Here is a 26,371-nt window from a genome sequence, read left to right on the forward strand (position 1 = left end):
ATTTCTAGGATAGTTTATCTAGTAGACTTTCTTTTTTTCCCCATAGCTTTAGACGTCCCAGAAAGAGAACAACCTGTACCTCGTTTAGAGCATCACCCAGCATCACTGCCCTTTTTTGCTTCTTTACAATACCAGTTTTGAACTGGTTTAAAACTAATGGACTTTGACTGGTACTATTTTTGGGGATTACGTGCAATGGACTAACTCTTTCATTGGACTTACCGGCGCAAGTTATTTGTGTTAGTTTGTTGCTCTTACTGAACATTCTACTTTTTCATCTAGTTGTCAGTCTTAGCCAATGATCTGTTTCCTTCCAGTATAGTCCCTTTATTGTTTCTGCCCTTAGATATACATAAACTGACAGCAGCCTTATGTTGGCAGATCTTTTCATCACCTAAGATATGTTGTAATTCATTAAAGAAAAGCTCATATTTAATTAAAACCCAGCCCAAACCCAAATATGAACATGGCTTGCTCTTTATAAAAGCCAAACCTGCTATTCCCTGCCTTTGTGGTTAGTGTGGGCCTTTCCTTCATCGGTCTTTGTGCATCAGTGAGTAAAGGCCCAGATCTTGCCTCGAGCTGTAGTCACTGGCAGAGGACTCACTGCTTGCTGGACCATCCAGTCGTCGTTGCTAACTGTAGTCCCCCAGAGCCATCACTCCCAAGGCGTGCGCACAAAAAGGGGGGTAACAAAAGGACAGGTGAGCCACATGTATGTGAGCCACACAGGGGGTCTCCAGGATATTTCAGTGGACAAGCAGGTTATTGAAGTGGTAGGGAAGATAGAAACTTTGACATAGACAGGACTTGAGGGGTCTCACCAGAGGAGTTGAAGTAGAAGTCCAGTGGGTGCATTTGAGGGTGGGACACACCCTTGATAAAACATAACATCTTGCCTCATTCCTCATAATTATAACCTTATGTAAAGTGCACCGATTTACTAATGTTTATAATTGTCAAATACTTTTAGTAGAAAAGAGCCGCTCCAAAGGTGCAAAACACAATAGCTACCGATTTTAATACATCATAGGCTGTGTGTAGAAGTTGAAAGGAAAGACCTACTCACCTGCGCCTGTGGCTGGACTTTAGCTTGGCATGCAAACATTAAAGAACTATTGGGAAATGGCCAATGCTGGGACCCAGAATACTTCATGGACTGTACTTCTAGGCCCACCTCCTCTGCAACCTCCCGTCGGACTGCCTCCTCCAATGTCTCACCTGTGATAGGTGTGTTAGAACAAATTGTAAACAAAAGCCAGGTTAGGAGTAATCCTAAAATAGTCATGGATAAAAAGGACTGTCTTCAGGAGCCCAGGCTCTGAGCATGCTTGATAGAGAAAAACTTCTTTTAAAAAACGTTAGTTCCTACATGGGAGTGGCTGGTGTGATATACAGATACAATAATACTATCTGGAATTTATACCATAATTGTAATAAAACCATGCCCAGCTTTTATGATTTCAAAAAGCATGGGCTGCTTGAGAAACAACTGTTTTACACACAAGACCCAGTTCATTTTTGGAATACTTGTTATAGCTTATCCTTGGCTCATCTGCAGGCCATTGTAATTTTTCTAGTGCAGATACATATGTCATCAGATTTTATGGAAAGTATGGTACTTCCTGTAACTGCTGCCATATTCCGAAGATTTTTCAAGTAAAACAATCCTCCATGAATGCATCCTTACATTTGAAGTGTTACTCAGTGATAACACCGTTGGCAAACACAGTCAAGAGTATCTCCATGTTAAAGGATGTTGTGGTGAAAAACTGCAAACCTGGCCCTGGTGCAGATCCAAATATTAGAAAGGAATGCAAATACAACTTATCACCCAAACTATTTTAGTATGCTGTGGATTTCCCTAACTTCAGTGTTAAGTACTAACTGGATAACCCCCAGGCTAACCCTTCTACATCATTATATACTACCCACGATTTGGACTGCGATTCACCTTCTTTTGCTTTAAAGCTTTTCATAGTTAGGAGCGTTTTGCGTCTCTGCTTAAACATTAAACCACCAGTTCCATGTCTGGCAATAACCATAAACTTGTCTAGCAAGTTTAACTTCTCTCCATTGAATTAAGACACACCTGTACAAGAACAGGGCCTTGCACTGAAGATAAAGAAAACTCACAAATGTTTTAAAATATACTGCTGCATTATGAAGAGAAAATTACAAATTATTTGCTTTTTTTCTCTAGCATATAAAACACGGGTTAGAAGCATACAATTCAAAAGTGACTATATTCTGAATGCACACTAAGCCCTAACACATCCTCTAACAATTCCCTTGCAAAAATCAAAGAGACATGACTTATGCATGTAAGTGGTATTTTTATAGCACAGATCAAGCCACAGGGCAACGAGGCACGGTACAGAGTCAAAGAAACGCATAAAGTTAGCGAGTGATAGGAGAGGTAGTTGATCTGTGGAGATTGTGATGTAGTGTCCTTTGAAGAGGCGAGTCTTTAACTCTCTCCTAAACTGGAGCAGTGTTGGGGCTGTCCTAATGGATGTGGGGATGTAATGTAAGATCCTGGGTGCATAGATGGAAAAGACTTCTTGGTTTGCAGTCTGATGGTGACCTACCTGTAGGTGTGATGAAAGTACTGATGAATGTAAAACTATACCGAACGTAAAACACAAAATCTTTCTAGCCAATCTAGCAGTAAACCTTTGTGCTGGGTTTCGTTTGGTGGGGTGTCCTTGCAAGTAGCAGCCAATTCTAGTTCCCCTTCACCATTATTGCTGAGAATATCTGGAGTAAACATTTTGTTCATGTTATAGGTGATCAGTTAGAATCTTCTGACATTTCTCCGGGAAGCTATACTGGAGAGAGAATAGATATAATTGGTTTTAGACAATTTCTTTTTAGATATAAGAGCAGACACGCTCTTTGCAAATTATATGTAGCCAAAGAGGGACCCTCTGTTTTAGGTTGGAAAGATCAGAAGAAACTGAAAATCATACCGAATCCTAATAGTCCTGAGCAAGTTTTAGTAGCTTGTGATGGAGAAGATACAAAGATGTGTTTTACTTGAATTTCCTGATGTTTTTAATGGCAAAATTGGTAAATTGAAAGGCTTCACTCATGTTATCAGATTAAAACACGATGCTTCCTCCAAGATCCACAAGGTTCGCAACATTCCCTTCATCCTTAGAGATGAAGTAAAGGCTGAGTTGAACAAACTATTGGATGCTGCCATTATAGAACCCATTAAAGCTTCTGAAAGGGTTACTCCATTGGTAGTTGCAAGGCGTGCCAATGGCAAGGTTAGACTTTGCGTGGATTTGAGAGGTCTCAATGACAATATTATTGTTGATCAGTTTCCTCTTCCACGCATCGATGAAATGCTAATGTTAACAAGAAATGCTAAGTGGTTTTCAACTATAGATTTATCCAGTGCTTACCACCAGGTGGTTTTAAACAAAAAAACTAAGCATTTAACAGCTTTCTGCACACCTTTCGGCTGTTTCCAGTTTAAACGTATGCCTTTTGGTCTGGCATCGGCAGCGGCCATCTTCCAAAGGCTTATGTTTCAACTTTATTGTAAATTAAAGGAGGTCACTTTTTTTCAAGATGATATCTTGATTATGGGCAAGTCTAAACAACGTCATGATGAAGTATTGAGAAAAGTTCTTTCCATTTAATCAAAGAAGGGTCTACTGCTGAATTAACTAAGTGTAAGTTCGCTGAAAGAAAGGTCACATATTTAGGTCATGAAATCAGTGCCAAAGGCAATAATCCTAAGGAAAAACTTGTGGAAGCTATCAATTTAGCAACCTCGCCAAGAAATAAGGATGAGTTACGCTCATTTTTGGGCTTAGCCGAATTTTACTCTAAATTTGTTGAAAATTTTTCAGAAAGAACTCATGAAATGCGTACTATGTTGAAGAACAAAACCAAGCTTGAATGGTCTAAGGTTTGTCATAATGCTTTTATTGACATTAAGAATGCCATCAGTAAAGCTCCCAATTTGCAAGCTTTTAACCCCACGGCTACAACCTTTGTCACTACTGATGCCAGTGGCAAGGGTTTAGGCAGTGTTCTTACACAGATTGATGCAAAAGGTGCAGAAATTGTTATAGCATTTGCATCCAGGTTACTGTCTCCCACAGAACAAAAGTACTCCGTTATTGAAAGAGAGACTTTGGCCTGTGTATGGGCTTTGGAGCACTTTTGGAAATAATTATGGGGTAGGAAGTTTACTGTGCGCACTGATCATAAACCTTTAACGAAAGTGTTCACCACTGAAGGGTTATCTAGAGCATCCGCAAGAATTGCTAGGCTTTCTATGCGACTTCAAGACTTTATTTATGATGTTCAATATGTTCCTGGAAAGTCAATGTTACTGCAGATTTTTTAAGCAGATTATCTCTGCCTCTTATGCAAATGGATGTCAATCCATGGAATGATGTCTCTGTTGCTAATAGTTTTTCCATTCATGAAGCGAGTGGGTTACAAAAAGAGGAATGGGACAAAGCCCTTAATTATGATGAAACTCCCAAGGTGGTTACATTTAAAATTCAAAATGGTTGGGGTTGCGTCAAATCTGAACTTCTTGGTGAATTGAGAGCGTTTTGGGAAGTTAGGAATGAATTGGGTTTGGATGGGTGTTTGTCGTTAGGGGTGACAAGGTTATTCTTCCCCTTAATTTAAGAAATAATATTATTTCTTTGTGTCTTGAGGCCCATAGTGGTATTACACACACAAAGAAAAATATTAAATCATAGTATTGGAGGCCGGAAATTGATATAGAAACGGAAAGATTCGTACACTACCATTGTCATTGACTTCTTAAGCAGTGTTTTTGTTCGCAACAGTGTCCAATTTAAGTTGGTGGAAATGAAGGAGTTTCTTGATATGTCTGGTATTTCACATTGATTTTCTGCACCCTATCACCCTAGGAGAAATTGTGCTGTGGAAAGAGTTAACCGCATCATTAAAGGTGTTTTGCAATTGGCTATCCAGGGTAAAATAAATTTGGATTGTGAATTGAAGAAAATGCTGTGGTCTTACAGAGTCATCAGTCATTATTCCATTGGTAAAAGTCCTTTTGGTGTGATGAGAGGTCGAATTCCCCATTCTAAGGTCAATCCTGGTTGGATGGATAGGAGTAAACAGGTTGAGTGGGATGCGGAAAGAATCTAGAGTTGTATTTAAGCATCTCAACATAAAAAAGATTATTTTGATATAAAAAATGGTGTTCAAGAAGTTAAGTTGTCTGCTGGTTAATGGGTTTGTGTTAAATCTTGCAGGAAGGTTGCTAAAGGTCAATGCAAATTTAGTACTCCTGTGCAAATTATAAAAATCATGAACAATAATGTGAAATTGACTGATGGTAAATGTTTGTCACATGAGCCGTTTATCCTTAGTTAAAAATATTCTTGGTTACACACCAAAAAGATTGCAAACAGTCTGTTCCTCCACGCAATTATTGGTGGATTAACATTCGCCCTGAGAATTCACTCTCTTTAGATTCAATTTCTGGTAATGGCCAGCAGAGAGCAGCAGAGAGCCGCAGAAGCGCGAGAGTGAGCAGCAGTGAGCTCCGAACAGCAGTAGCAGTAGTAGTGTGCTCCGTGCTTTTAGACACCGCCAGACCCCCGGCCCCCCCCCCCCCCCCGGGACCTTTTGGACCCCGCAAGCCCCATGTCCAGCTTAAGCCACGGAGCTCACGCTGCGGCAACGTGTATGAGACAGAGGGGATAGAGGAGACAGTGGAGATACCACAAGGGAGCCGGTTCCGGTCCTGGTTTTGTTTTGCCGCTTTGGTTTGCCGCAGCTCCAGGTAGCCATCACCGGGAGGCCTCAGCGGGCACAGCTTACAAGCCAGCCTGCCCGCACCCACCCATCCGCCCACCTGCCTGCACCCATTCTGCATCCTGAATTTAGCAGGTTTTGTGGGGCCTCGGAGTGCGAGGTAAAACAGTGGAAAGGCGGCGAGAAGGAAAGCATCAACGGACGGCCAGCCCAAGGAGTCTCGAAGGACTAAGGAGGCAGCTTGCAGGCTCGCTGTATTACTCACTGCATAACCCACTGCTTGGTCTCCCTTGCCAGCCCCAGGAACAAGAAGAGAAGGGGCCCCAAGAACCACCAGCTCAGTGCAGATGCAAGAGACGCAAGAGAAGCAAGAAGAGTAATAAGAGCAGAAAAACGGCAGAGAAAGAGCAAGCAAACAGGGCTCAGCACGGGTGACAGCGCTTGAAACTACGAGCCTGAGGGGCAGCACGACCAGCGGAGGCCCCGCCCCCTGTTACCGGGGAGTTCCTATTTCAGCGCCTAGCGCCTCCCGCAACGCAGGACGTGCGCGGTCGGACGCCGGGCTAAACCCGGGCAAAGGGCGGGCCGTTTGTGGCCGTTAGGAGCCGGTGGAGGCCGGGCAGGGCCACCCCCCTGAAAAGTGCAACAAGCTCCAAGGTACTGTGACCTGCTTTAAAAACGCTTGAATATATTACCGCCAATTAGACTGTGCATACAGAGACGTTCCCTATCTTTGGACTGCAATTGGCCTACTGCTTCTTTGGAACTTGTTTTCAGTTTCTGTGCAGGAGCTTGGGCTCTTCAGGATGGGCAAGAGGAAGAGCACAGAGGGAGGGTTGGTGGCCAGCAGCAAACGAGGGAAAAAGGATAAAAATACTACCCACTCTGCCATGAATTGTGTATTGTCTAGAATTGAGGAAATTGTCAATGATTGTGAGGTGACGCTTGGGAGCGGGAGTTTGGATGCCAATTTGCAAGGGGGTTGCAAAGTGGCAAAGACCGTTCCTAAAAATCCTAAAATGGTGATTCCCTCGATGTTCTCTAATTCACAGCAGAATTCTAACACGCATGGCCTACCCACCTCTCCGCCAAAGACCCCTGTTGAGCCCCTAATTACCGTAGTACAGACCATGTCAACTGAGCAGGCCACTGTTCTAGATCTACACACTCCTGAGTCCCCACATAATTCTGTTTTATGTTCCAACAGGTTTTCCGCTCTTGATCCGAACCTTGACGAACCCAGTTCACCACCTGATAGGGTGCCACCCACCCATCCAACCCCCGTCAGGTCTTCAGCTGGCTCCTTGGGAGCATTGCAGGCTAGGATTTTAAGGTTGGAAGGGTTGGTTACAGTTCTCAATAACAGAGTGACGAGCCTCATATCAGATCGTGGCTCGCATCCAGCCATCCATGCTCAAGCACCACTCGTAGGGCCTACACCCATTACAAAGACAAGTTACCCGGCCCCCCACTCATACCTCTGTCCTTTGCCAACCAACCCCCTAGCAATGCCACAAAACAGGGCCCCAGGAGAGGGTAATACCAAGCCACTCTCCACTAATAGGTCCTTGCTGACGTTACGCGAAATTTGGTGACTAATAGGGTGCCAAATATTCACTCCCAGGCTAGGACAGGTAGCAACGCAATCTCTTCATTCACAAGGGGCGAGCACGGCCCCTTTCCATTCTTGGCGGCCGAGGGTCCTAGGTATTACCAAGCCCCAGCAAGGCCTTTGGTTTATATGACACATGTCCCGAAAATGACCAATCCAGGTGAATTCGAAAGAAGTGAGTCATTGCATAATAAAGTCATCCATTGGTTGAGGCACACTAGAGGCTGCAGATCAATCGAGATGATATATTGAGGGTGCGGCGGCTATCTAGAGTGGATTCATCATTGGATTGCATGGAAATCGAGCTTAGAGATTTAGCCCTAGCAGAAAATCTAATATTGCTGGATTACAGGACTTCACCACCCGCACACTCCTCCATTCAAATTCGTAGCTCTTTGGTCTGGTCCCAGTATAGCGACCAGGTGGACTCAGGCCTAAGACAGGTGGACTGACTATCCAGGCCCCATGTAAATACCCTTCTATCTACTCCTGAAAGTCCTTTATTAGAGGGCACAGGACCGTTTTTTGCCCTCCCTCTGGACCCTATTGGTGATAGCCCAGCTGTTTATGCTGGCTCAAGTGTGGCTATAGGGGGGGCCAAATTAGGGGGTCCACAATAAGTAGGGACGGAGCGGTTGTCTCCTCATCCATCTCACACTCCCCAAGAGTTATCCAGTTTTTATCCTGGAATATTGCCGGCTTAAAAAGGAATCTCACCGATCCTGTGTGGATTAATTTTATCAGTAAATTCGACATTATCCTTCTCCAGGAAACCTGGTGCCTGGGACCCATTCACAGATCTGGGTACACAACTTATTTTGTTCCGGCAATTAGCTCCCCCAGAGGGCGCCCATCGGGGGGGCTCCTAATTTGGGTGAATATAGAGCTGAACTGGATAGTAAACCATAATGCCAACCTGTCCCATGATATTCTCCATCTATCAGCTGGTGGGTCTGAATTCCATCCTGCCCTAGAAATCTTCAACATATATGCCAGAGGTTTGTCAGGTGCGCAAGAAAGTCCCACGCTGTCATTCCTTGAGTCCCTACTTTCAGCTCTCTCCACCACCTTGGGTGTTGTAGTAGCTGGTGACCTCAACTGCACCTTTGAGCCCCTTGGTGATGATGACATTTTGGATACGGAGGGGGTTGATCACAAGCGAGGTATCCCTCCACTTGGTCTTTCGCCACTTAAAAAATAGACAAAAAGGGCTGTCCAAATCACTGCCCTAACCCTGGAGTTTAATCTAAGGGCGACAAATGGCAGATCCCGCTCTGACACCAGGGGAGCACCCACATTTATTAGAACTAGCGTCCCTTCGCGCATAGACAAATCTTACTGGATGTTGAGCTGTAGCAGGATCTCATTGACATGGAAGTCATGTCCAGGCAGGAGAGCGACCACAACCCACTAACCATGCAACTCAAGCGCGAAATGTCTACTACGTCTATTGCGCCCACTGGAGTCCAGTTATACTGGTCCAGAGAGGTCGTTCCATCTAACTGCAATAGACGACTCAAATGGTCTAGAGTTGCCAAGCGTGAGATAGATTTGGCCAGGATTAAAAACATCGTGGTGGAAAGTACTGGCTTGTTGGAGGTTGTCCTGGCCAGCCCTCCTGATGTCCCGCCATCTAGAGGCTTTGAAGAGATATATCTTGATACAATTGAAAAGGTGGGGAAGTTTTTTGAATCAAACCCAAACGGGGAACGCAAGCCACCCCGACCAAACATGGAAAACTTGTGGTTTTCGGGTGACTGTAGGGCAAGGAGGCAGGAACTTGCTAGGGCTTTAAAATCAAGGGATCAGCCCTCCATTGTTTGTGCTCGAAAATCATATTACAGTCCTATAAAAAAATCTAAGAGACTCTGGGAAGAAAATCATAGGCAGGACTTGAAATCTGCAGTACGACGCAAAGACCAGACCTTGTTTTGGGACCTTATAAACATTAGTGCGAGGGGTGGGGCTGATCCAATTCCGAACCATATAACTGGGCGCCAGTGGTTTGATCATTTTTCCGGTCTATATTCATTTCCGGAAGATTCTCCTCTGTTGGCCGAGGGTCCAGCCCGTGAGCTCGTTGTCTCCCCAGGGGGGGGGGGGGGGGGGGCGAGTTTAGTCTCAGTGAGATCTACTCAGCAATAAAAATGATAGCTCCGGGTAAGGTAGCTGGACCTGATGGCCTCCCTGGAGACCTTCTTCTCCATGAGAGAGAACCTTGGGCTGAGTTCATCCTACAAACCCTGAATAGCATCGTAATTGGTCACCCTGTACCAGATTCCTGGAAAGGGGCAGAGGTGGTGGCCATTTACAAAAAAGGAGATAGAGAGGACCCTGCCAACTACAGACCAATCAGTTTGATTGATGTGATTCAAAAAGTGGTCGGCAGGGTTCTCTTAACCTGGATCAGGGCCTGGATTGATGAAGCTGGTATCCTGTTCCGTCTTCAGGCAGGTTTTAGGCAAGGGGTTGGTACAATCGACCAGGTCTTCCGATTCTGTACTATATATTGGAAATCTGTAACCATCGAAAAGTGCAGCCTCTACCTGGCTTTCATCGATCTCAAGACAGCTTTTGATTTGGTACCTCGCTCAAAGTTGTGGCAAGTTCTGGCTGACCTTGGTATCCCTTCCCTGACCTCCTCAAACGACTCCACGAAGGTAATTTTGCAAGAGTAAGGTGGGGCCACCAGGGACAGATGACCAAGAGAATAGCAGTAGGGAGAGGGGTCCGACAGGGCTGTGTTTTGGCGCCGACCCTGTTCTCCCTCTTTATAAATGGGGTGGCAGACTATTTGAGGGTTGACGGGGTTGATGCGCCAACCCTGATTGGGGAAAAAACACCCTCCCTGCTGTTTGCAGACGACACGCTGCTGATCTCCAAGAGCCCTATGGGCCTCCAAAAACTTTTGACTCGCTTCACTGACTTTTGCAATACTAGGGGCCTCAAAATCAATACATCTAAGACTACGCTAATGGCTATGTCCCCTTCCACAAGCTTCAGGAATAATATCAGGGTGGATAACTCTAATCTGGAGCTGGTGACAGCCTTTGACTATCTTGGAGTGCGGGTTAACAACAAGCTGAATTGGGCCCCGCATCTGTCTAAAATGCTCCTGTATCATAAACGAACTGCGGGAGCCATAGCGAGACACCAGAGGCTGTCATACAGCGCCCAATTGCTGCAGCAATTGAGGTCTACCAGGGGAAGGCTCTATCAGCATCCCTCTACGGTGCGGAACTTTGGGGATTTGACAATGTCACAGATCTGACCAAATCGGAAAACAAGTTTTTCAGAGACATAGTCTCACTCCCCCAGTCCACTCCCCTAGTTCCCCTCCGCAGCGACCTTGGTAGATACCCCATAAGTGACGTGGCAAGACTGCGCCCTTTATTATACTGGGTCAGGCTCAGAAGGTCCCCGGATCTAGGCCAGTATGCATCTGCTCTGAAGGACATACTTCAACTTGGAGCTCGTTTTAAGATCTCTTGGGTATCCAATCTATACAAACTGGTGGTAGAGCTAGGTTTGGGCGAGTACTGGGAGAACCAGAGCCCCCCCCTAAAGCCATCTTAAAAAAAATCTATTGGGACTGGATCAATGCTGTTACCTTGAGGTCTCAGAGAGGCATCCTCAGTGAGAAATTCCTAGGCATTAAACCTATGCCTAGATTGGAGGCCTTTTTGGACCTGATCGAGTCCCCAAGTGATAGGTCTCTTTACCTCAAGCTGAGATATGGTACTCTACCAATACACGAGTTCCAGACAGGGTGGAGTGGTGAGCAGGGTGCTGTTAAGGGCTGCCCAGGTTGTGCCTCCCCTACGGAATCCACCGCCCATTTTCTTTTTGCTTGTCGGGCCTACAGCCAGGTCAGATCTAGATGGCTGAAACCCGTATGCATAAATCTGGGCTGTAGGTCGTATAGGGTGGCCTTGCGCATCCTAACCTATGAGACGACAGTCCCCAGTGTCATCTGTGGGACTGCTAAGTTCTTGGGGGGGCCTGGAGGATCAGACAGAGGCTACTTAAGAAGTGTTAGCTATTGAGCCAAATTCCAACGTCCCTTGCCTATGCCCCAGTCCCCAGCCCTATTTAAAAGTCGTCTACTGTTGTTGCATTTGTCCTTTTTCTATACTGTACTCATTGTAGAATATCCCTTTTCTGGGGCTTACGAATTATGTTGTTCTAGACATTGTTAAAATTTCTCCTTGTATATATGGGAACCCCGCTGCTGCAGGGGTTTCTTATTTTAAACATTGTTTTTATAATGTTTTATACTTTTATGATATTTATATATCGAATAAAGTTATTGACTGACTGACTGATTCAATTTCTAAATTTGGTTGTCAGAGTGGGGATGGTTTGGCTGAGCTTTCTGCTGGAAGTCTTCCGGCTGAGCTTTCTACTGAAGATCCTTCGGTTGGAGGTCTATCAGTTTCTGAGGCTATTCCTGAGAAGAAAGTACTTTCGGTAGAAACATCACGAATCCTAAGCGACTTGAAGACTATGTTTGTGATTCATAAATTATTTTGTTTTGTACAGTTTGCCATGTTATTCTTATTGGTTTTTTTTGTTTTGTTCTGAAAGAAGGAGGGTGTGTAGTATTGGGGTTTCTCCTTCATGATTTGTATTTATGCCTTGTTGGAAGTGTTCTGATTCTTAGGAATTAAGAATCAGAACCATACAGAGTGTTCCTTGCATTTAATGTGTTATGGTAGAATGTTGGGGCAGACGCAGGTTGCTGGAGATGGCTGTGCTTACCTGGGCCACGCTCAGGGTTGTCATAATAAAGAAGCTACTCTACAAATCATCCTGTTTTCTTCTTATTCACTTCAGTGAGCATGCTCGCAAGATAAGCAGGGTTGCTGATCATGATTGTTTTGTAAATGATACAGCTAGGTTTTAAATATCAGCAATGTTAGGGCTTTCAGAAATATCATGTTATGTTATGGAACTTTTTGAAGCTCACTTCTGGACTTGCAATTATGTCATGGTGCAAGGAGGTGATAAATGTGAGTTTATTAACTTACATGGAGCTGCTGCAAAAAGACAGGTCTTCAATCAATTGCGAAAAATAAGACAATTGAGAATCAAAGGATTTTAATCAAAGAGAAATCCACAGGTTGAATGAAAGGACAGAAACAACTCTGCCATCCAAACAAGTTATTTTGAAGTTGGGGATTTTCAAAAGCAGAAGTAAGAAGATTTATAGATCTTATAGCAATGCAAGCAAGGCATTCTTTCAGCAATGTGCAAACCACTGAAATAAATGCAGTCCTTTTTGGATAGCAAATGACAAGAATGTAGCAGGGGATCTGACATGACAAAATGTACGGGAGTTAGTCACTGGTCTCGCAGCATGATTCTGGATTCCAAGGTCCCTCTGCAGAACCGATTTGGGAAGCCCAAAATTAACAATATCTACTGAATTTACTAACAGACCTATCACTGTCACTGCTAGGTGCTAACCATCATCCTTGACCACTGTGTCATTTTTCACAAATGGCGACGACCGTGAGAGTAAGCAGCCAACATTGCAGAGATATCAGTGATAATTCGGCTCAGAAATAAAGTGAAATCCCAATTTGACTGAAAGCAAGCAGGACCCATCACAGACGCGGAGCACAGATCGGGCCAGTGGTTAAGCCTGTGAACCTACATTTGAAATATAGGTTTTATATGAGCTTTAATTGAGCCACTACCTACTGACTTTACTAGACCCACCTGAAAAAAGTTGAAGAGCCTCAGCTCACGAATGGTCACTAACCAGCCATAAAATCAAATGGGTGTCATCATCAAGAAAAAATGCGGATTTTGGACGCTGATCAGTTTAATACAGATACTGAATAAATAGAGCATTAGGAAGGCCCTCAGCAGCACACCACACACAAGAGGTGTAGACGTGAAAGAGATATTGCTGGAGTGAAGTGAAGCAGCTCAAAACTGGACCCCGCAATATGAGGGATTAAAGACAATCTATCAAAAGGGAGTATTTGAGGGTGGTAAATGCTGTTCACAGATCTAACAAAGTTAAAGCACTGATACCGCCTTTATCCACCTCTATCCTTAGGTCAAAGTTGCTAAGTGAACAGCCTTAGTGCAGAGCTTGGATGTAGTTCTCATTGAGAATTGTCAAGTGATACTCCATCCTTAAATCAAACAGGGTATTTTAGATAACTGCTTCAGTGCTGTGGCTGACTGCAATAACGAGACCGACTGTACTCCTGAGAAGGGCACGTAACTACTCATATTTGAGAAATAAATGCTGGAAGAATCTCAAGATTTGGAATGCTCAGTGGATGATTTCCGGATAGAAGATGGAATGTTAATTATAAAACTAGAAAGGAAAGGATCCAGCCAGATGAGTCTAACACAGCACCTACAAACCATGCTCTAGTGCCTGGATACCCTCATGAGTGATAAGATAGCTGCACAAATCAACTTAAAATAACACAACATACTCATTAAGAAGCTATTTGCTTTCAAAATGTAATTAAAGACTGGAGCATTATTGTAGGATTGGTGGCTCCTTCATCTGATGGCTCCTCAGTCCACAGGTTAAAAAGACACAAATCTCATCACTTTGTTACTGGTAGTTGCTAGCATACTGGCTAACTCTTCAAGAGCTGAGACAACTGTAGGGTTGGGGCCCGGGGCTTATTGCCGACAACAAATCAAGATGCCTTCAAGTTCATATACTATGTTTGCAGGCTGGAAGCTGGTGGTAGTTGCACTTCTTTTCTTTGGTCTTTTTTTACTTTATCATTTTCAAATTGTAGAAAACAATACATACTGAAGAACAACCATGGCCTCACAAGTAAATGTTCATGGAACATGCCATACCGACGCGCACCTTTAAGTCATATAAATCAAAAAAGAGCTTTGAAACACAGGGTTGACTGCAATGCCTTTATAAAAGTCAGTCTCTGACTTCCATTTGCAGGCAATTTCCAATGTCTTTAGTCTCCCCGTAATAAAGAAATGACGTTGCAGGTCAGTGTATTTAGTAATAATACATGGGATGCTGCAATCTTAACAAAAGCAGCGGGACTTTAATAGCGGTACAGCCCTGCTACAAAGGGCTATAAGGCTATTAGAACATTCTGCCACTAGAGGGCAGAATGTTCTAATAAATTAAACAAAGGCTTCTCGAAGCAAATCCCCTCGAGCTTCGAGAGGCTTTTGTAAAACATTGGAATGTTGCTCTGCGGGCCTTTACCGGCCCGTAGAAGCATGGAGCACTCCATTGTCTACAATGGAGTGCTCCACATTCCAATGTTCTAATAACCTGTTAGATTTGATTTGTGATGTCACAATGTCTGCTGCCACAGCCAGTAGCCGAGAAGAAAGGTAGGACATGTAGCATATTTATAGGAGCGGGTTAAGGTACAGAACAAAATGTTGTTTTTCTTTCTTCTGCTTTGTTTTTCTACCTGTATCCTTGTTGTTTTTGCACTGTGGGTAATTATGGAAAAGTTAGAATGTTTTGGTATGTTTCTACCCATTCCGAGCTGTGGCGTCTTTTTAAAAACTGAGTTGTATTAAAGTGATTCTAATTTCATTCTTCAACAAATATCTAGCAGTTTATTTGATGTGCTTAATTTTGCATTAGAGATTCTAGTTTTATTCTTCATGTTTGCAAACATGCACTCTCTTTCATATGAAAGGGCTATGCACCAAGGATTTAAGTGGTTTGTGGGAAAGGTGATGGTGTGATCATTTATTATAAGGATTACAGTGCCGACTGCTATACATGATAAGGATATTGCAAGTCACCTCGGAGATTCATAAAGGAACTTGGCCCTCAGTCCTGTTCCTCTATATGGTCATGGAACTCCTCAGTGAGTTGTAATATCCTTTTAATGTACTGTGGGTAAGAATTTATCCTATATAAACAGTTGAGTTATGACTTCACAACGCCTGTTGCCAGCACCCAAGGGGAAATGCAGGTCACAGAGCATAATTAAAGCTGCACTTTGAAAAGGAAAATGAAACGTGCCTTTTCCTTCATATGCTTTTTCTTCTAGTTCTACAGTGATAGGCAGAATGGGACTTACTAAGGCAACATGTTTATTTTCATTTCCAATCTTTAGGAAAAAAATTATCACTCTGGATGTTTCTACATATTGGACACTACAACGTTTTTTAAATCAGACTTTATTAAGCTGTGTCTAATATGTTTTAGCAACAAATATCTAACGCTTTCTGGTTTGTTCAATTGTGCACTAAGGATTCTAATTGTATTCTTTATGTTTACAAAAATCACATTTATTTCAAAAGAATGTGCACCACACCATAAATTTAAGTGGTTAGTGGGAAGGGTTATGCTGTGATCATGTTTTTTTTTAACTAATAAGGTACACCCTTCTGTACATTATAAGGATAGTACAAGTCACCTCGGAGTTCCAGGACCTTATAAAGGAACTCGAAAAATGTGCACAGAACTCCTAGTTGACTTGATATACATAATACAATCCAGACTACATTAACTATAACTTGCGCCTGCCATGCTCAGTTTTGTCATCAATGATGTCTGCTCAGTTGTCATCAGTAATGTTATCAATGATGTCACAGAACATGTCATGAGTGTTGTACTATGTGAGGTCATAAACTGTGCACGACGAGTGTACAGCTTAAACTACACAAACTGTAGAAATGTAAAAGTTATCGTTATAATTAAAAGTTACAATTTCTGCACGCTCAAAACTTTCTATAGCTCGCGCACCTTGGTATATAGTGTTGTAATCCCACTAGGAAGACTAAATCAAACATAACTCGCCCCTCTACCATGTACAGTCTTTACATAAATTATGTCATTTTTAGATATCATGAATGTTCTTACGAATATTATGCATAAACATGCTACAAGTGAAACCCTGGACCCCTTGGGTGGATTGCTAGGGAGGTGGGAAAGGATAGTGGGAGGAGAATTCACAAATACTGAGTGGGGTAAGATCTTGCAGTCCCCCAAGAAGATCTCTCGTAATACACACCTAAAATATATACAGTTTAACGTCATACATATGACCTATATGACACCTCACCGCCTTAACATCACTTTGGGGGGAATATAAGGTAATGTCCAAGATGTGCCTAACCTGATGCAGATTTTATACACATAACGTGGGAATGTGAACAATTACGCCCCTTTTGGGAAGCAATTAGTTCCAAGCTTAAAGAGGTTTTGGGAAGGGAACTGGCTTCTACGTCTCAGGTGTGCCTGCTAGGGCTCTTCCCCCGCCCACACAAACATAACGTTGGGAATAGGCTGATTGATTTGGCCTTGGGTCTAGCCAAGCGCAGAAGAGCACTAGAATGGAAATCAGCACTGGGACGCAGGGTTGAAAGTTGGAATGAGGATATGATTAATTGGGCAGGAGCAGGAGGCAGAGCACTGAGTTGGGAGGAGGCCAGAGGGATGCGGAAGCGCCCCATAGCGGAACAATGGAAAGTAATGCTGGTATCATGGGAACAACCAAAGCAAACTAGTGATGAGGAAGGGGGAGGGGAACGTAAAGACCCAAGTGATGACGCTGAAGTATAATAGTACTGTCCTATCCCTGCAGAGGGGGAGTTTATTAACCATGTTGAAGTTTCTAAATCTATGTAATCGACGGAGATTACTGAAAGGGGGGTCCTTTCCCGTTCGTCTACTCTGCCTCTGTGGGCCTACTAAGCTCTGACTCTCCAGATGTGAACAGTTGGGCCCTAATATATACCACTCTTCTGCACAGGTTTAAGTTTGTAATTAGAAGTTTTTTCAAAAAGTAAACTCATTTGTCTAGGATGATACTGTCATACCCCAACGTCGGGCCAACGGCCGTCCATGTGGAAAGCATGAACGAAATATACAACGAGTAATAGAATATATAATTGTACTCCAGGTACTGAATGATTCCATTACATCAAACATTGTAGAGTAACATGGCGATATGCTTGCTAACCAATATTTACAGTGAATCCGAGAAGATACAGCTTAAAGTGTCATGATATTATAACAGATGATGCTGTGCAAAGAACTACCTGTTTGTATCTCAAACTGATATATACAAAATGCCAATAAAAATAAGTAGAAAAAAAATGCTACACATGAAGGTCTGAGTTATAGATGATTTAGCCTGCAGGCGAGTTTACAACACTGTATCGAGGTGTGCAAGTTATAGCAAGTTTTGGGTGGGGGTGGATATTATAGCCTTATAGCCGCCGTGGCAGGCTATGCCAAGGAGGGGTTCTTTAATGGCCGGCATAGCCCAGCTATGATGGGCTATAAGGCTATTAGACCATTCCGCCACTAGAGGGCAGAATGTTCTAACTACAAAAACAAAGACCTCAGTGAGCCCAAGGGGATTTAAATCCCCCCGGGTTCCATGAGGCCTTTGTTCACAGCAACAGCTGTGAACAACAAACATTGGAATGTTGGAGCTCTGGGCTTTTCCCAGCCATTAGAAGCCTGGAGTACTCCAATGTCTTCAATGAAGCTCCCAACATTCCAATGTTCTAATATAATTTTAGGTTAGAACTATAACTTTTTAATTTCTAAGGTTTATGTATTTTAAGTTGCTTTCCTATAGGAATAATAAATGGACTGTGTATGTGTGTGTGTTTATATTCACTAAAAAAACATAGGTTTCACACACGTTATAGTTAGAAATTAGCATTTAAAAAACCTTGCAAATTCACTTAAAAAACCATAGGTTTCACACACGTTATAGTTAGGAATCAGCATTTAAAAAACCTTGCAAATTCACTGAAAAAACCATAGGTTTCACACATGTTATAGTTAGCTGGACATTTCACTCGTAAAAAACCATTGAAATTCCCCCGTTATAGTTAGTTCAGCTAACATATAACTCGCGTGACCGCAATCCACTGCTGTTGACGTCACATATTACATCACTGTATTCACTAAGATACTGTTAATAAGTCAGTTATACAATAAATTTTACAAAAAAACCCCATCCATTTAGACACTTATTTACCCATTTATGCTTCCATTAACCTTTAGATATACATATATAAAAAATATTTATTTTTCAGAAAGACACATATTCACTGGATGATGTCATCAGTGATGTCATTTGAGATGTCATCAGTGATGTCATGAGTGATGTCACTGACCATGTCATGAGTGATGTAATATGTGACGTCATCAGCAGTGGATTGCGGTCGCGCGATTTATAGTTAACTGAACTGAACTGAACAGATTGACACCATATATGCAAAAGGCACATGCCTGACCTGAGGACTACTTCTTTACCAAATTTCAAGTAATTCTGTTCAGCCGTTCGGGCAGTACCTTCGACTAAAGGTCCTATTGGAAAATGCATGGGAAAATGCGTTTTGGGACCCCCCTTTTTTCTCAGCCCCCGCTTGACGAATCACCCCGAGACTTTCAGGGTAGGAGCTGAGCGGAGCGCCCCATTAGTATCTACCGCCAGTAGATAATATATATACATATACATATATATACATATACATATATATACACATATACATAAACTTAGAACTGCCGGTCACAAATAGGTAGTTACAGTTAGGACCAAGTTTCCATAGAATAAATATTTTTTGACTTCACTATATCTTTGGCACAGTTGGACGAATGTTCATGAAATTTTCTGGGAAAAAAAGTGGCAAGTTGTGTCTCGTGCATGGAAAGTTTTGGGGTGATCCGTCAAGTGGGGGCTGAGAAAACGGGAGGATCAAAAAAGTGCATGTCCCATGTTAATTCCCATAGAGATTTTAAAAATGGCTACAGCCCAAATCACTGGACGGAATTACACAAAATATGGCAAAACTTCACTTTTGGTACAGAAAGCACGCTTTTTGTAATTTGGTGTAAATCCATTCAGTAGTTTTCAAGATATTAAAGGAAATCCAAATTTGTATATCTAGGGTCACAAAGCCAAAACTTCAACCAGGAAGTGTTGCACAAGTTCCAAAAAGCAAAGCAAAAAAAAAACAAGGGGGCAGGGTATGAATACCCTAACCCTCTAGCCTTGGTCAGGGCAAAAAAGTATTCCTTTTTTAAATTCACTTCGATTTTCGTAAATACTGCCATGAATAAAAAAAAAAAACAAGCGTGGTCTCCTTCGCTTGTAAGACTCGGGTGGGCCAGGTCCTGGGGGCATGCATATTTTTATTAAAATAATAGAGGGGGCATACTTGCCCACCCCCCTCCAAAGGCATTTTTATGCTCCTGGGACTACCACCTACTCGGGGTTACATATACATATAGGCGGGGTTGTGAGGATCCCCCCGGACTCCGCCACCTCCATGCTGCTTCTATAAAAAAGGAGGGGGGCCTGACGCTCCTCCTATGGCTTTAAGAAGCTCTGGGGACCACCATCTTTTCTGGGCTACATAAATATTATATATTTATTTATTTATTATTTATTTAGCGACTTGTAAAGCGCCTGGTGGCCCGAGGGCATCCCCGCGCTATGAAAATTTGTTATCCAGATGAGAGGGAGAAGGAGAGAGGGCTTTATTTAGGAAATAGAAGGGTTTTAAGTTTTTTTCTGAAAATCAGATAACTGGGTTCCAGTCTGAGGGAACGTGGGAGGGAGTTCCATCCAGTGGACGCTTTTACAGAGAAGCATCGGCCTCCGGTACGTGTCCTTTTGAATTTGGGGATGTTGGCTAGGTGCTCGTTTTCGGACCGTAGAGCTCTGGGTGCTTTGTATGGAGTAACCAGGCCGCTGAGAATCGCAGGTCCCGATCAGTTGATCAGTTTGTATGCCGTGCACATGGCTTTGAATTCCACCCTTTGGCGCACAGGGAGCCAGTGCAGGGCCTTGATGGCAGGTTTGGCTGACACTCTGGAGGGAAGGTTCATGAGTAGACGGGCTGCTGCATTCTGTGTTCGTTGCAGTCTCGCCAGGGTAGCCTCAGGCGCTCCCAAATAGACCGTATTACTATAGTCCAACCGTGACAGTATGAGCCCTTGGACTAATAATTTCCTGGACGCGGGTGGAAGTAGGGGAAGAATCCTGCGGGTAGTGCGCATAAGCCCAAAACAAGTACCTGCAGTTTTGGCCGCTTGCGTCTTCATTGAGAGGTCGGGTTCTAGCCAGACTCCGAGGGTCTTAATTTCGGGTTTCGGGATGGGGATTTCCCCGAACATGTCTGGCCAGACCGCTGGGGGGATGGTCACCCATTGTTTACCCATGAGCATCACTTCGGTTTTTGATCCGTTTAGTTTTAATGATGATTCACACATCCAACCGTGGATTTCAGTGAGGCAGTTTGCCAGGTTGTCTGGGTGGTCGTCTAGTTGGGATAGGGAGACAACCAGTTGTGTGTCATCGGCGTAGCTCACTATTTTTATACCGAATGGTGTCACTACGTCTTCAAGGGGGGCCATATATGCATTAAAAAGCGTAGGGCTCAGGGAGGATCCCTGAGGGACCCCGCTCGTGAGGGGGAGGGTGGACGAGTGGTAGTTGCCGTCCCATACCTGGAACGTGCGTCCGGTAAGGAAGGACTCTATCCAGCTGAGTGCCGTCCCGGTAAGCCCTGCTGTCGCCAACCGATGGAGAAGGACACGATGGTTGACTGTGTCGAAGGCTGCGCTAAGACCCAGGAGGATCACTGCCACTGACCCTCCTGAATCTAGAATGCGCCTTGCCTCCTCGATGACGGCAAGAAGGGCGGTATCTGTGCCGTGTCCCGGGCGGAACTCAGTTTGGGATTGTCGTAGGATGTTGTTTGCCTCGAGAAACTGAGAAAGTTGTCCGTTGACCAATTTCTCGGCTACCTTGCTGATGCCAGGGAGGAGTGATATTGGTCGGTAGTTTGCCATATCTGCTGGGTCGAGCTGGGGTTTTTTAAGGAGTGCTTTCACCACCACACTTTTCCAGCTAGCGGGGACAGATCCCTGAGCGAGTGAGCTGTTAATAAGCTCCGTGAGCGTGGGGGTGATGACGGGAGCTACGGTTTTAAGGAACCTAATGGGTGCAGGGTCCAGAGGTGATCCGCTTTTCATATTGTTCATGGTTGTTTTTCTACCTCGTTGGGGGTTACTGGCCTAAATGTCGCAAGTTGGGAGCGTATTCCAGTCTGGCTAGGGGGTGAATTATAGTTCATGTGGCTAGAGGGACATGGAGGGGGAAGGGATGTTAAGATGCGGGCAATTTTGTCATTGAAATAGGTGGCTAATTCATTGCTTCTGTCTACCTGGGGGGTGGTGGAGGAAGGAGTGGTAGGTACTTTCAGTAGCTCTTTTACGATAAGGAAAGATTCCCTGGATGAATTGGAGGATTCTTTTATCCGAGTATCGTAGTGGGAAGCTTTGGAGCGCTTAATGGCAGTTTTGTAAAGTCTAACTGCATTGTGGTAGGCTTCTTTGCTGGCGTTCTGCCAGTCTTTTCTCCATAGCCGTTCGGCTCTCTTACAGTTTTTACGGAGTAGTCGAAGTTCCGGGGTGTACCACGGGGCGGAACCTGATTTACCGTTTTTGTCCTCCCGCGTTCTGAGTGGGAGTACGGAGTCCAGGGAGGTCGTAATCCACTCTCTAAATTTACTATCGGCGTTAGCCGGGTCTTCTGCGTATGCCGGGGTAGTTGATTTTAGGATACTGGCCCATTCTTCGGTGGGGAGTCTGGACCAGGTCCTGTCCCTGGTGTAAGTAGGCAGTTTTTGAGGTTTCCTAAAGGTTCCTGGAAGTTGGAAGGAGACTAGGAAGTGGTCCGTCCAGGGGAGGGGAAGGGATTCTCTAGCTTGCATCGAGGGGGTGCTCGTGAACACAGGGTCCAACAGGTGACCTTTGATGTGCGTGGCTCCCGAGTTAAGAAGACGGATGTCAAGGGCCGCCAGCTCAGTGATCAGGTCGCCTGCCCCAGAGTCTAAAGGGTCATCGAAATGAATATTCAAGTCTCCTAGTATCATGAAATTGGTGATGGAGTGGGCCTGTGTTGCTACTGTATCCAGGAGAGTGTTGGCAAAAAGACCTGGATGACCGGGGGGGCGGTATGCTAGGATCCCTGAGAGTGAGTTAGTCGGGTCTAGCTTGATTGTGAACTGTAGGCTTTCAGAGTCGGGAATCTGCGCATCGTTAGATTTGCAGGTGAGATAGTTCCGGTAAATAATGGCGACACCACCACCTCTACCTAATGGGCGAGGGAGGGACTGAATGAGGAAGCCCGGTGGGGTGGCTAGCACCATGTCTGACTCAGAGTGTGGGGTGAGCCACGTTTCCGTCAGGAAGAGGATGTCTATCTCATGGTCTTCTATGAGGTGGTTGATCAGTATCGCGTGTTTGGGGAGAGAGCGACAATTCAGCGAAGCGAGTTTAAGGGCTGAAGGCTTGTAGGGTCGTATGGGGAGTTTAAGCTGGGCTGGCTGGCAGTAAGTACAGCTGGTGAAAGGTCCATTCATGTCATGAACATATTCACATGAGGAGGCGATGGGGGGTCTGAGACTTAGGAGGTCCCGACGAGAATAGTTTACCTTAGGGGCAGCTTTGTCCACCAGGGGTTCTGGCCCTAGGCCCGGCCGTGCGCGGACGGGCGCAGACGGGCTTGCCCTGGGCGCGCCTTCGGCGCGCAAACGGCGCTCCCGCTGCGCTCGTCCGCTGCGCTGGTATGGCCGGCACATTTGTAGTAGGTGTTATGGGCGTGGCCTCGCAGTGGGCGTGGCTTCCGCCTTGGGACCGCGCTGGCGGTATGGGCGTTTCCCTGTATCAGCGCTGGAGTCGCTGTGTCAGGGATGGTCTGGGAGGGCTGTATTAGCGCGTGAGAGTCAGCGCTTCCGTGCAGGTGAGCTCAGAGGTTTTTTAAAATCAAACACAGAGAAAAAGTGACAATTTTTAAAATCAATTGTAGGAACAGTCCTCCGGCTTCCGCCTCAGAGGATAAACAAACAATAATGCGACGCGCTTGCTATCAGCGTTTTGTAGCAGTCTTTGGTGGGCGTGGCCTCGCAGTGGGCGTGGCTTCCGCCTTGGGACCGCGCTGGCGGTATGGGCGTTTCCCTGTATCAGCGCTGGAGTCGCTGTATCAGGGGTGGTCTGGGAGGGCTGTATTAGCGCGTGAGAGTCAGCGCTTCCGTGCAGGTGAGCTCAGAGGTTTTTTAAAATCAAACACAGAGAAAAAGTGACAATTTTTAAAATCAATTGTAGGAACAGTCCTCCGGCTTCCGCCTCAGAGGATAAACGAACAATAATGCAACGCCAATAATGCAACGCGCTTGCTATCAGCGTTTTGTAGCAGTCTTTGGTGGGCGTGGCCTCGCAGTGGGCGTGGCTTCCGCCTTGGGACTGCGCTGGCGGTATGGGCGTTTCCCTGTATCAGCGCTGGAGTCGCTGTGTCAGGGGTGGTCTGGGAGGGCTGTATTAGCGCGTGAGAGTCAGCGCTTCCGTGCAGGTGAGCTCAGAGGTTTTTTAAAATCAAACACAGAGAAAAAGTGACAATTTTTAAAATCAATTGTAGGAACAGTCCTCCGGCTTCCGCCTCAGAGGATAAACAAACAATATAGGAGGACCGGGCGGACACCCTGGGCCCCGGAGTTCACTACTTCCACTGGGCTTTTTAAAAAAAGGGAGGGCACACAGACCCTCCTCCTAGGGGTTTTAGCAGCTCTGGAGACCGCCACCTCCCCGGGGCTAAATTAAACAATATGGAGGGGGTCCGTGCGGATGCCCCGGCTCCACGGACCACAACTTCACCGGAGCCAAATCCAAAATTTTAATATGGAGGGGGCCACAAAGCCCCCCTTCCGGGCCATATACGTCCCCGGGGACCATTACCTCCCCGGACAGACCCATGCAAAACAAAGGAGGCCTGTTCTCCAAGAACAATTTATGGGAGTGTGATATTATTTCTAAGATATATTATGCATGTGACTATGTGTATCAGTGTACGAGTGGGTGTGTGTATGGCTGTATGAAGGAATAAGTGGGTATGTGAGTGACTATGGGTGAGTGACTGGATTAGTGGCTGTGTGAGTCCTGTATTGGAGAGTGAGTGGGTGAGTCAGTGGCTCTATGGGTTAGTGCGCATGTGTGTATGAAGGGCTGTATGGGTGAGTGAATGTGTGTATGGCTGTGTCGATGAGTGAATGCATGTGTCAGGGGTATATGGGTGCATAACTGGGTATGTGAAAGGCAGTATAGGTGAGTGATGGGGCATGTGAGTGACTCTATAGGTAAGCGAATATGTGTCAGTGTGTGTATGAGTAAGTGAGTGTGTGTGTCACTGTATTGGTGAGTTAGTGGCTGTGTGATTGACTATATGGGTGAGTCAGTAGGTGTGTGAGTAACTATGGGTGACTGACACAGTCTGAGATTGACTGTATGGGTGTATGAGTGGATATGTCAGTGGCTGTATTAGTGAGCAAGTGGGTGTGTTAGTGCCCTGTATGGGTAAGTGAGTGGATGTGTGTGTTGATCCATGAATCAGTGAGTAGCTGTGTAAGTAATGGTATGGGGGCCGTTGAGCAGTGAGAAGGGGGTGGTACAGGCTCTTGAGATGCTTGGTGTCACCAAGATAGGCGATCAGTTCTCAGAGGGCAAGGCCCAGGGTTGGGATGAGCTTGCTACTGAGGTGGGGGATTCTACACCGCTTGCTGGCTTCCATTTTCATAGAGTGAGACATGCGCTGCGTGAGCTGTTAGGAGATGAGATGTTGGAGCCGCCTGAGCTGGGGGCACTCTCTCACCTCTTGCATTGCACGACCCCTAGCAGGATTGTTTCTATCATTTATGATATAATGCAGGATTATAGAAGAAATCACTATATGAAGGCCAGACTAGAATGGCTAACAGATTTGTGGGTGGCACTAGAGGATACTGTCTGGCGATATTGCTGTAAGACTACACAACAAGTATCTCTGAATTTATTTATTGGTTTATTATAGCGCCTGAATCACCCCCGAAGGGTTATCTCTGCGCTTCGGACTGTGCTGTTGGACAGGCTGAGGAGCATTATCAGAACAGAGCCGTCTTAAGAAGCTTTCTGAATCGGAGATAGTCAGGACATTGTCTCAGGTGAATGGGGAGCTGGTTCCAATAAAGGGGAGCGAGGCAGACATCGCTTGATTCATTTTAAACTCCTTCACAGAGTCTACTATACACCAGAACGACTATTTAGGTTTGGCTTATGAGACTCTACAGACTGTGAGAAATGTGGGGCAGACTCGGCGGGGTTTCTGCATAGAGCCTGGACATGCCCAGGGATAGCGAGGTTCTGGGAGCAGATCTTCCAAATATTGAACTAAATCATTGGTTTGGCACTTACAGTGGGGTAGACTGGGAAGCTGCCGAAAAAGGTGCGAAAACTTATAGGTATGGGCGTGGGGACCTGTACCTACCGTTACAGAATGGTCCAAAGATATGGTATATTGCAACACACAATTTGAATTGTATAATGATTTGCTGCCACCTCAGAGCCACCGTAGGAGCTTTTGGGGATTGTACCAGCAGTACTTGGTGGGAAAGGAAATGGGGGAGGCTGAGGGAGCAGGCTCTATTTAAATAAGTCAAAAAATGGAGGACAGGCTACGAAATAATGGTGGACATTTTGCGCATGTGGAATTGTTACGTAAGACAAGGCTAGTGCATCTTCATGTTACGATGGGAGGGTACCGTTGGATGTTGACCTCAGAAATACTTTGTGGCTTTTATTTGTTTACAACTTCTCTCTAGCGATACTGTTTTGCACACTCTTAGTTTTTTACGGGATGCCATTAGATGTAGGAAAAGTCGCGACTATTATTTGTTTTGCATATCATGTATTTTACCTTGTGTCTTGATTATTTGGATGTTGGTACATCTGAGAATTTGTATTGTACGATGATATTTTGTAGTTGTTTGACTTTTATGGTTTTATCTTTAAAGCCGAACAAAGTTTATTGATGATGATGACTATGTGGCTATGTATTGTTGGAAATGTAATAAGTTTGTATCACATAAGATGAGATTGCTCTGTAATTGGCCATGATGTATACACACTGCAACTGATAATAGTCACTGTACGTATTTGTTTTATAATTTTCAATA

At 44.7% G+C, this 26,371-nt stretch overlaps 1 protein-coding gene across 2 annotated transcripts in view; it reads right to left on the reverse strand.

The window, feature by feature from the left end:
- The window catches only part of NUDT13 (nudix hydrolase 13), a 620,793-nt gene that overhangs the window by 91,052 nt on the left and 503,370 nt on the right, over window positions 1-26,371 (reverse strand). For both annotated transcript variants that reach the window (XM_085603801.1, XM_085603802.1), the window contains exon 8: window positions 1,070-1,221. In XM_085603801.1, coding sequence (XP_085459927.1) covers window positions 1,070-1,221 — 152 coding nt within the window. The remainder of the gene's footprint in view (window positions 1-1,069; window positions 1,222-26,371) is intronic.

The sequence above is a fragment of the Triturus cristatus genome, chromosome 1_2 (assembly GCF_964204655.1).
Source record: "Triturus cristatus chromosome 1_2, aTriCri1.1, whole genome shotgun sequence".
Lineage (NCBI taxonomy): Eukaryota > Metazoa > Chordata > Amphibia > Caudata > Salamandridae > Triturus > Triturus cristatus.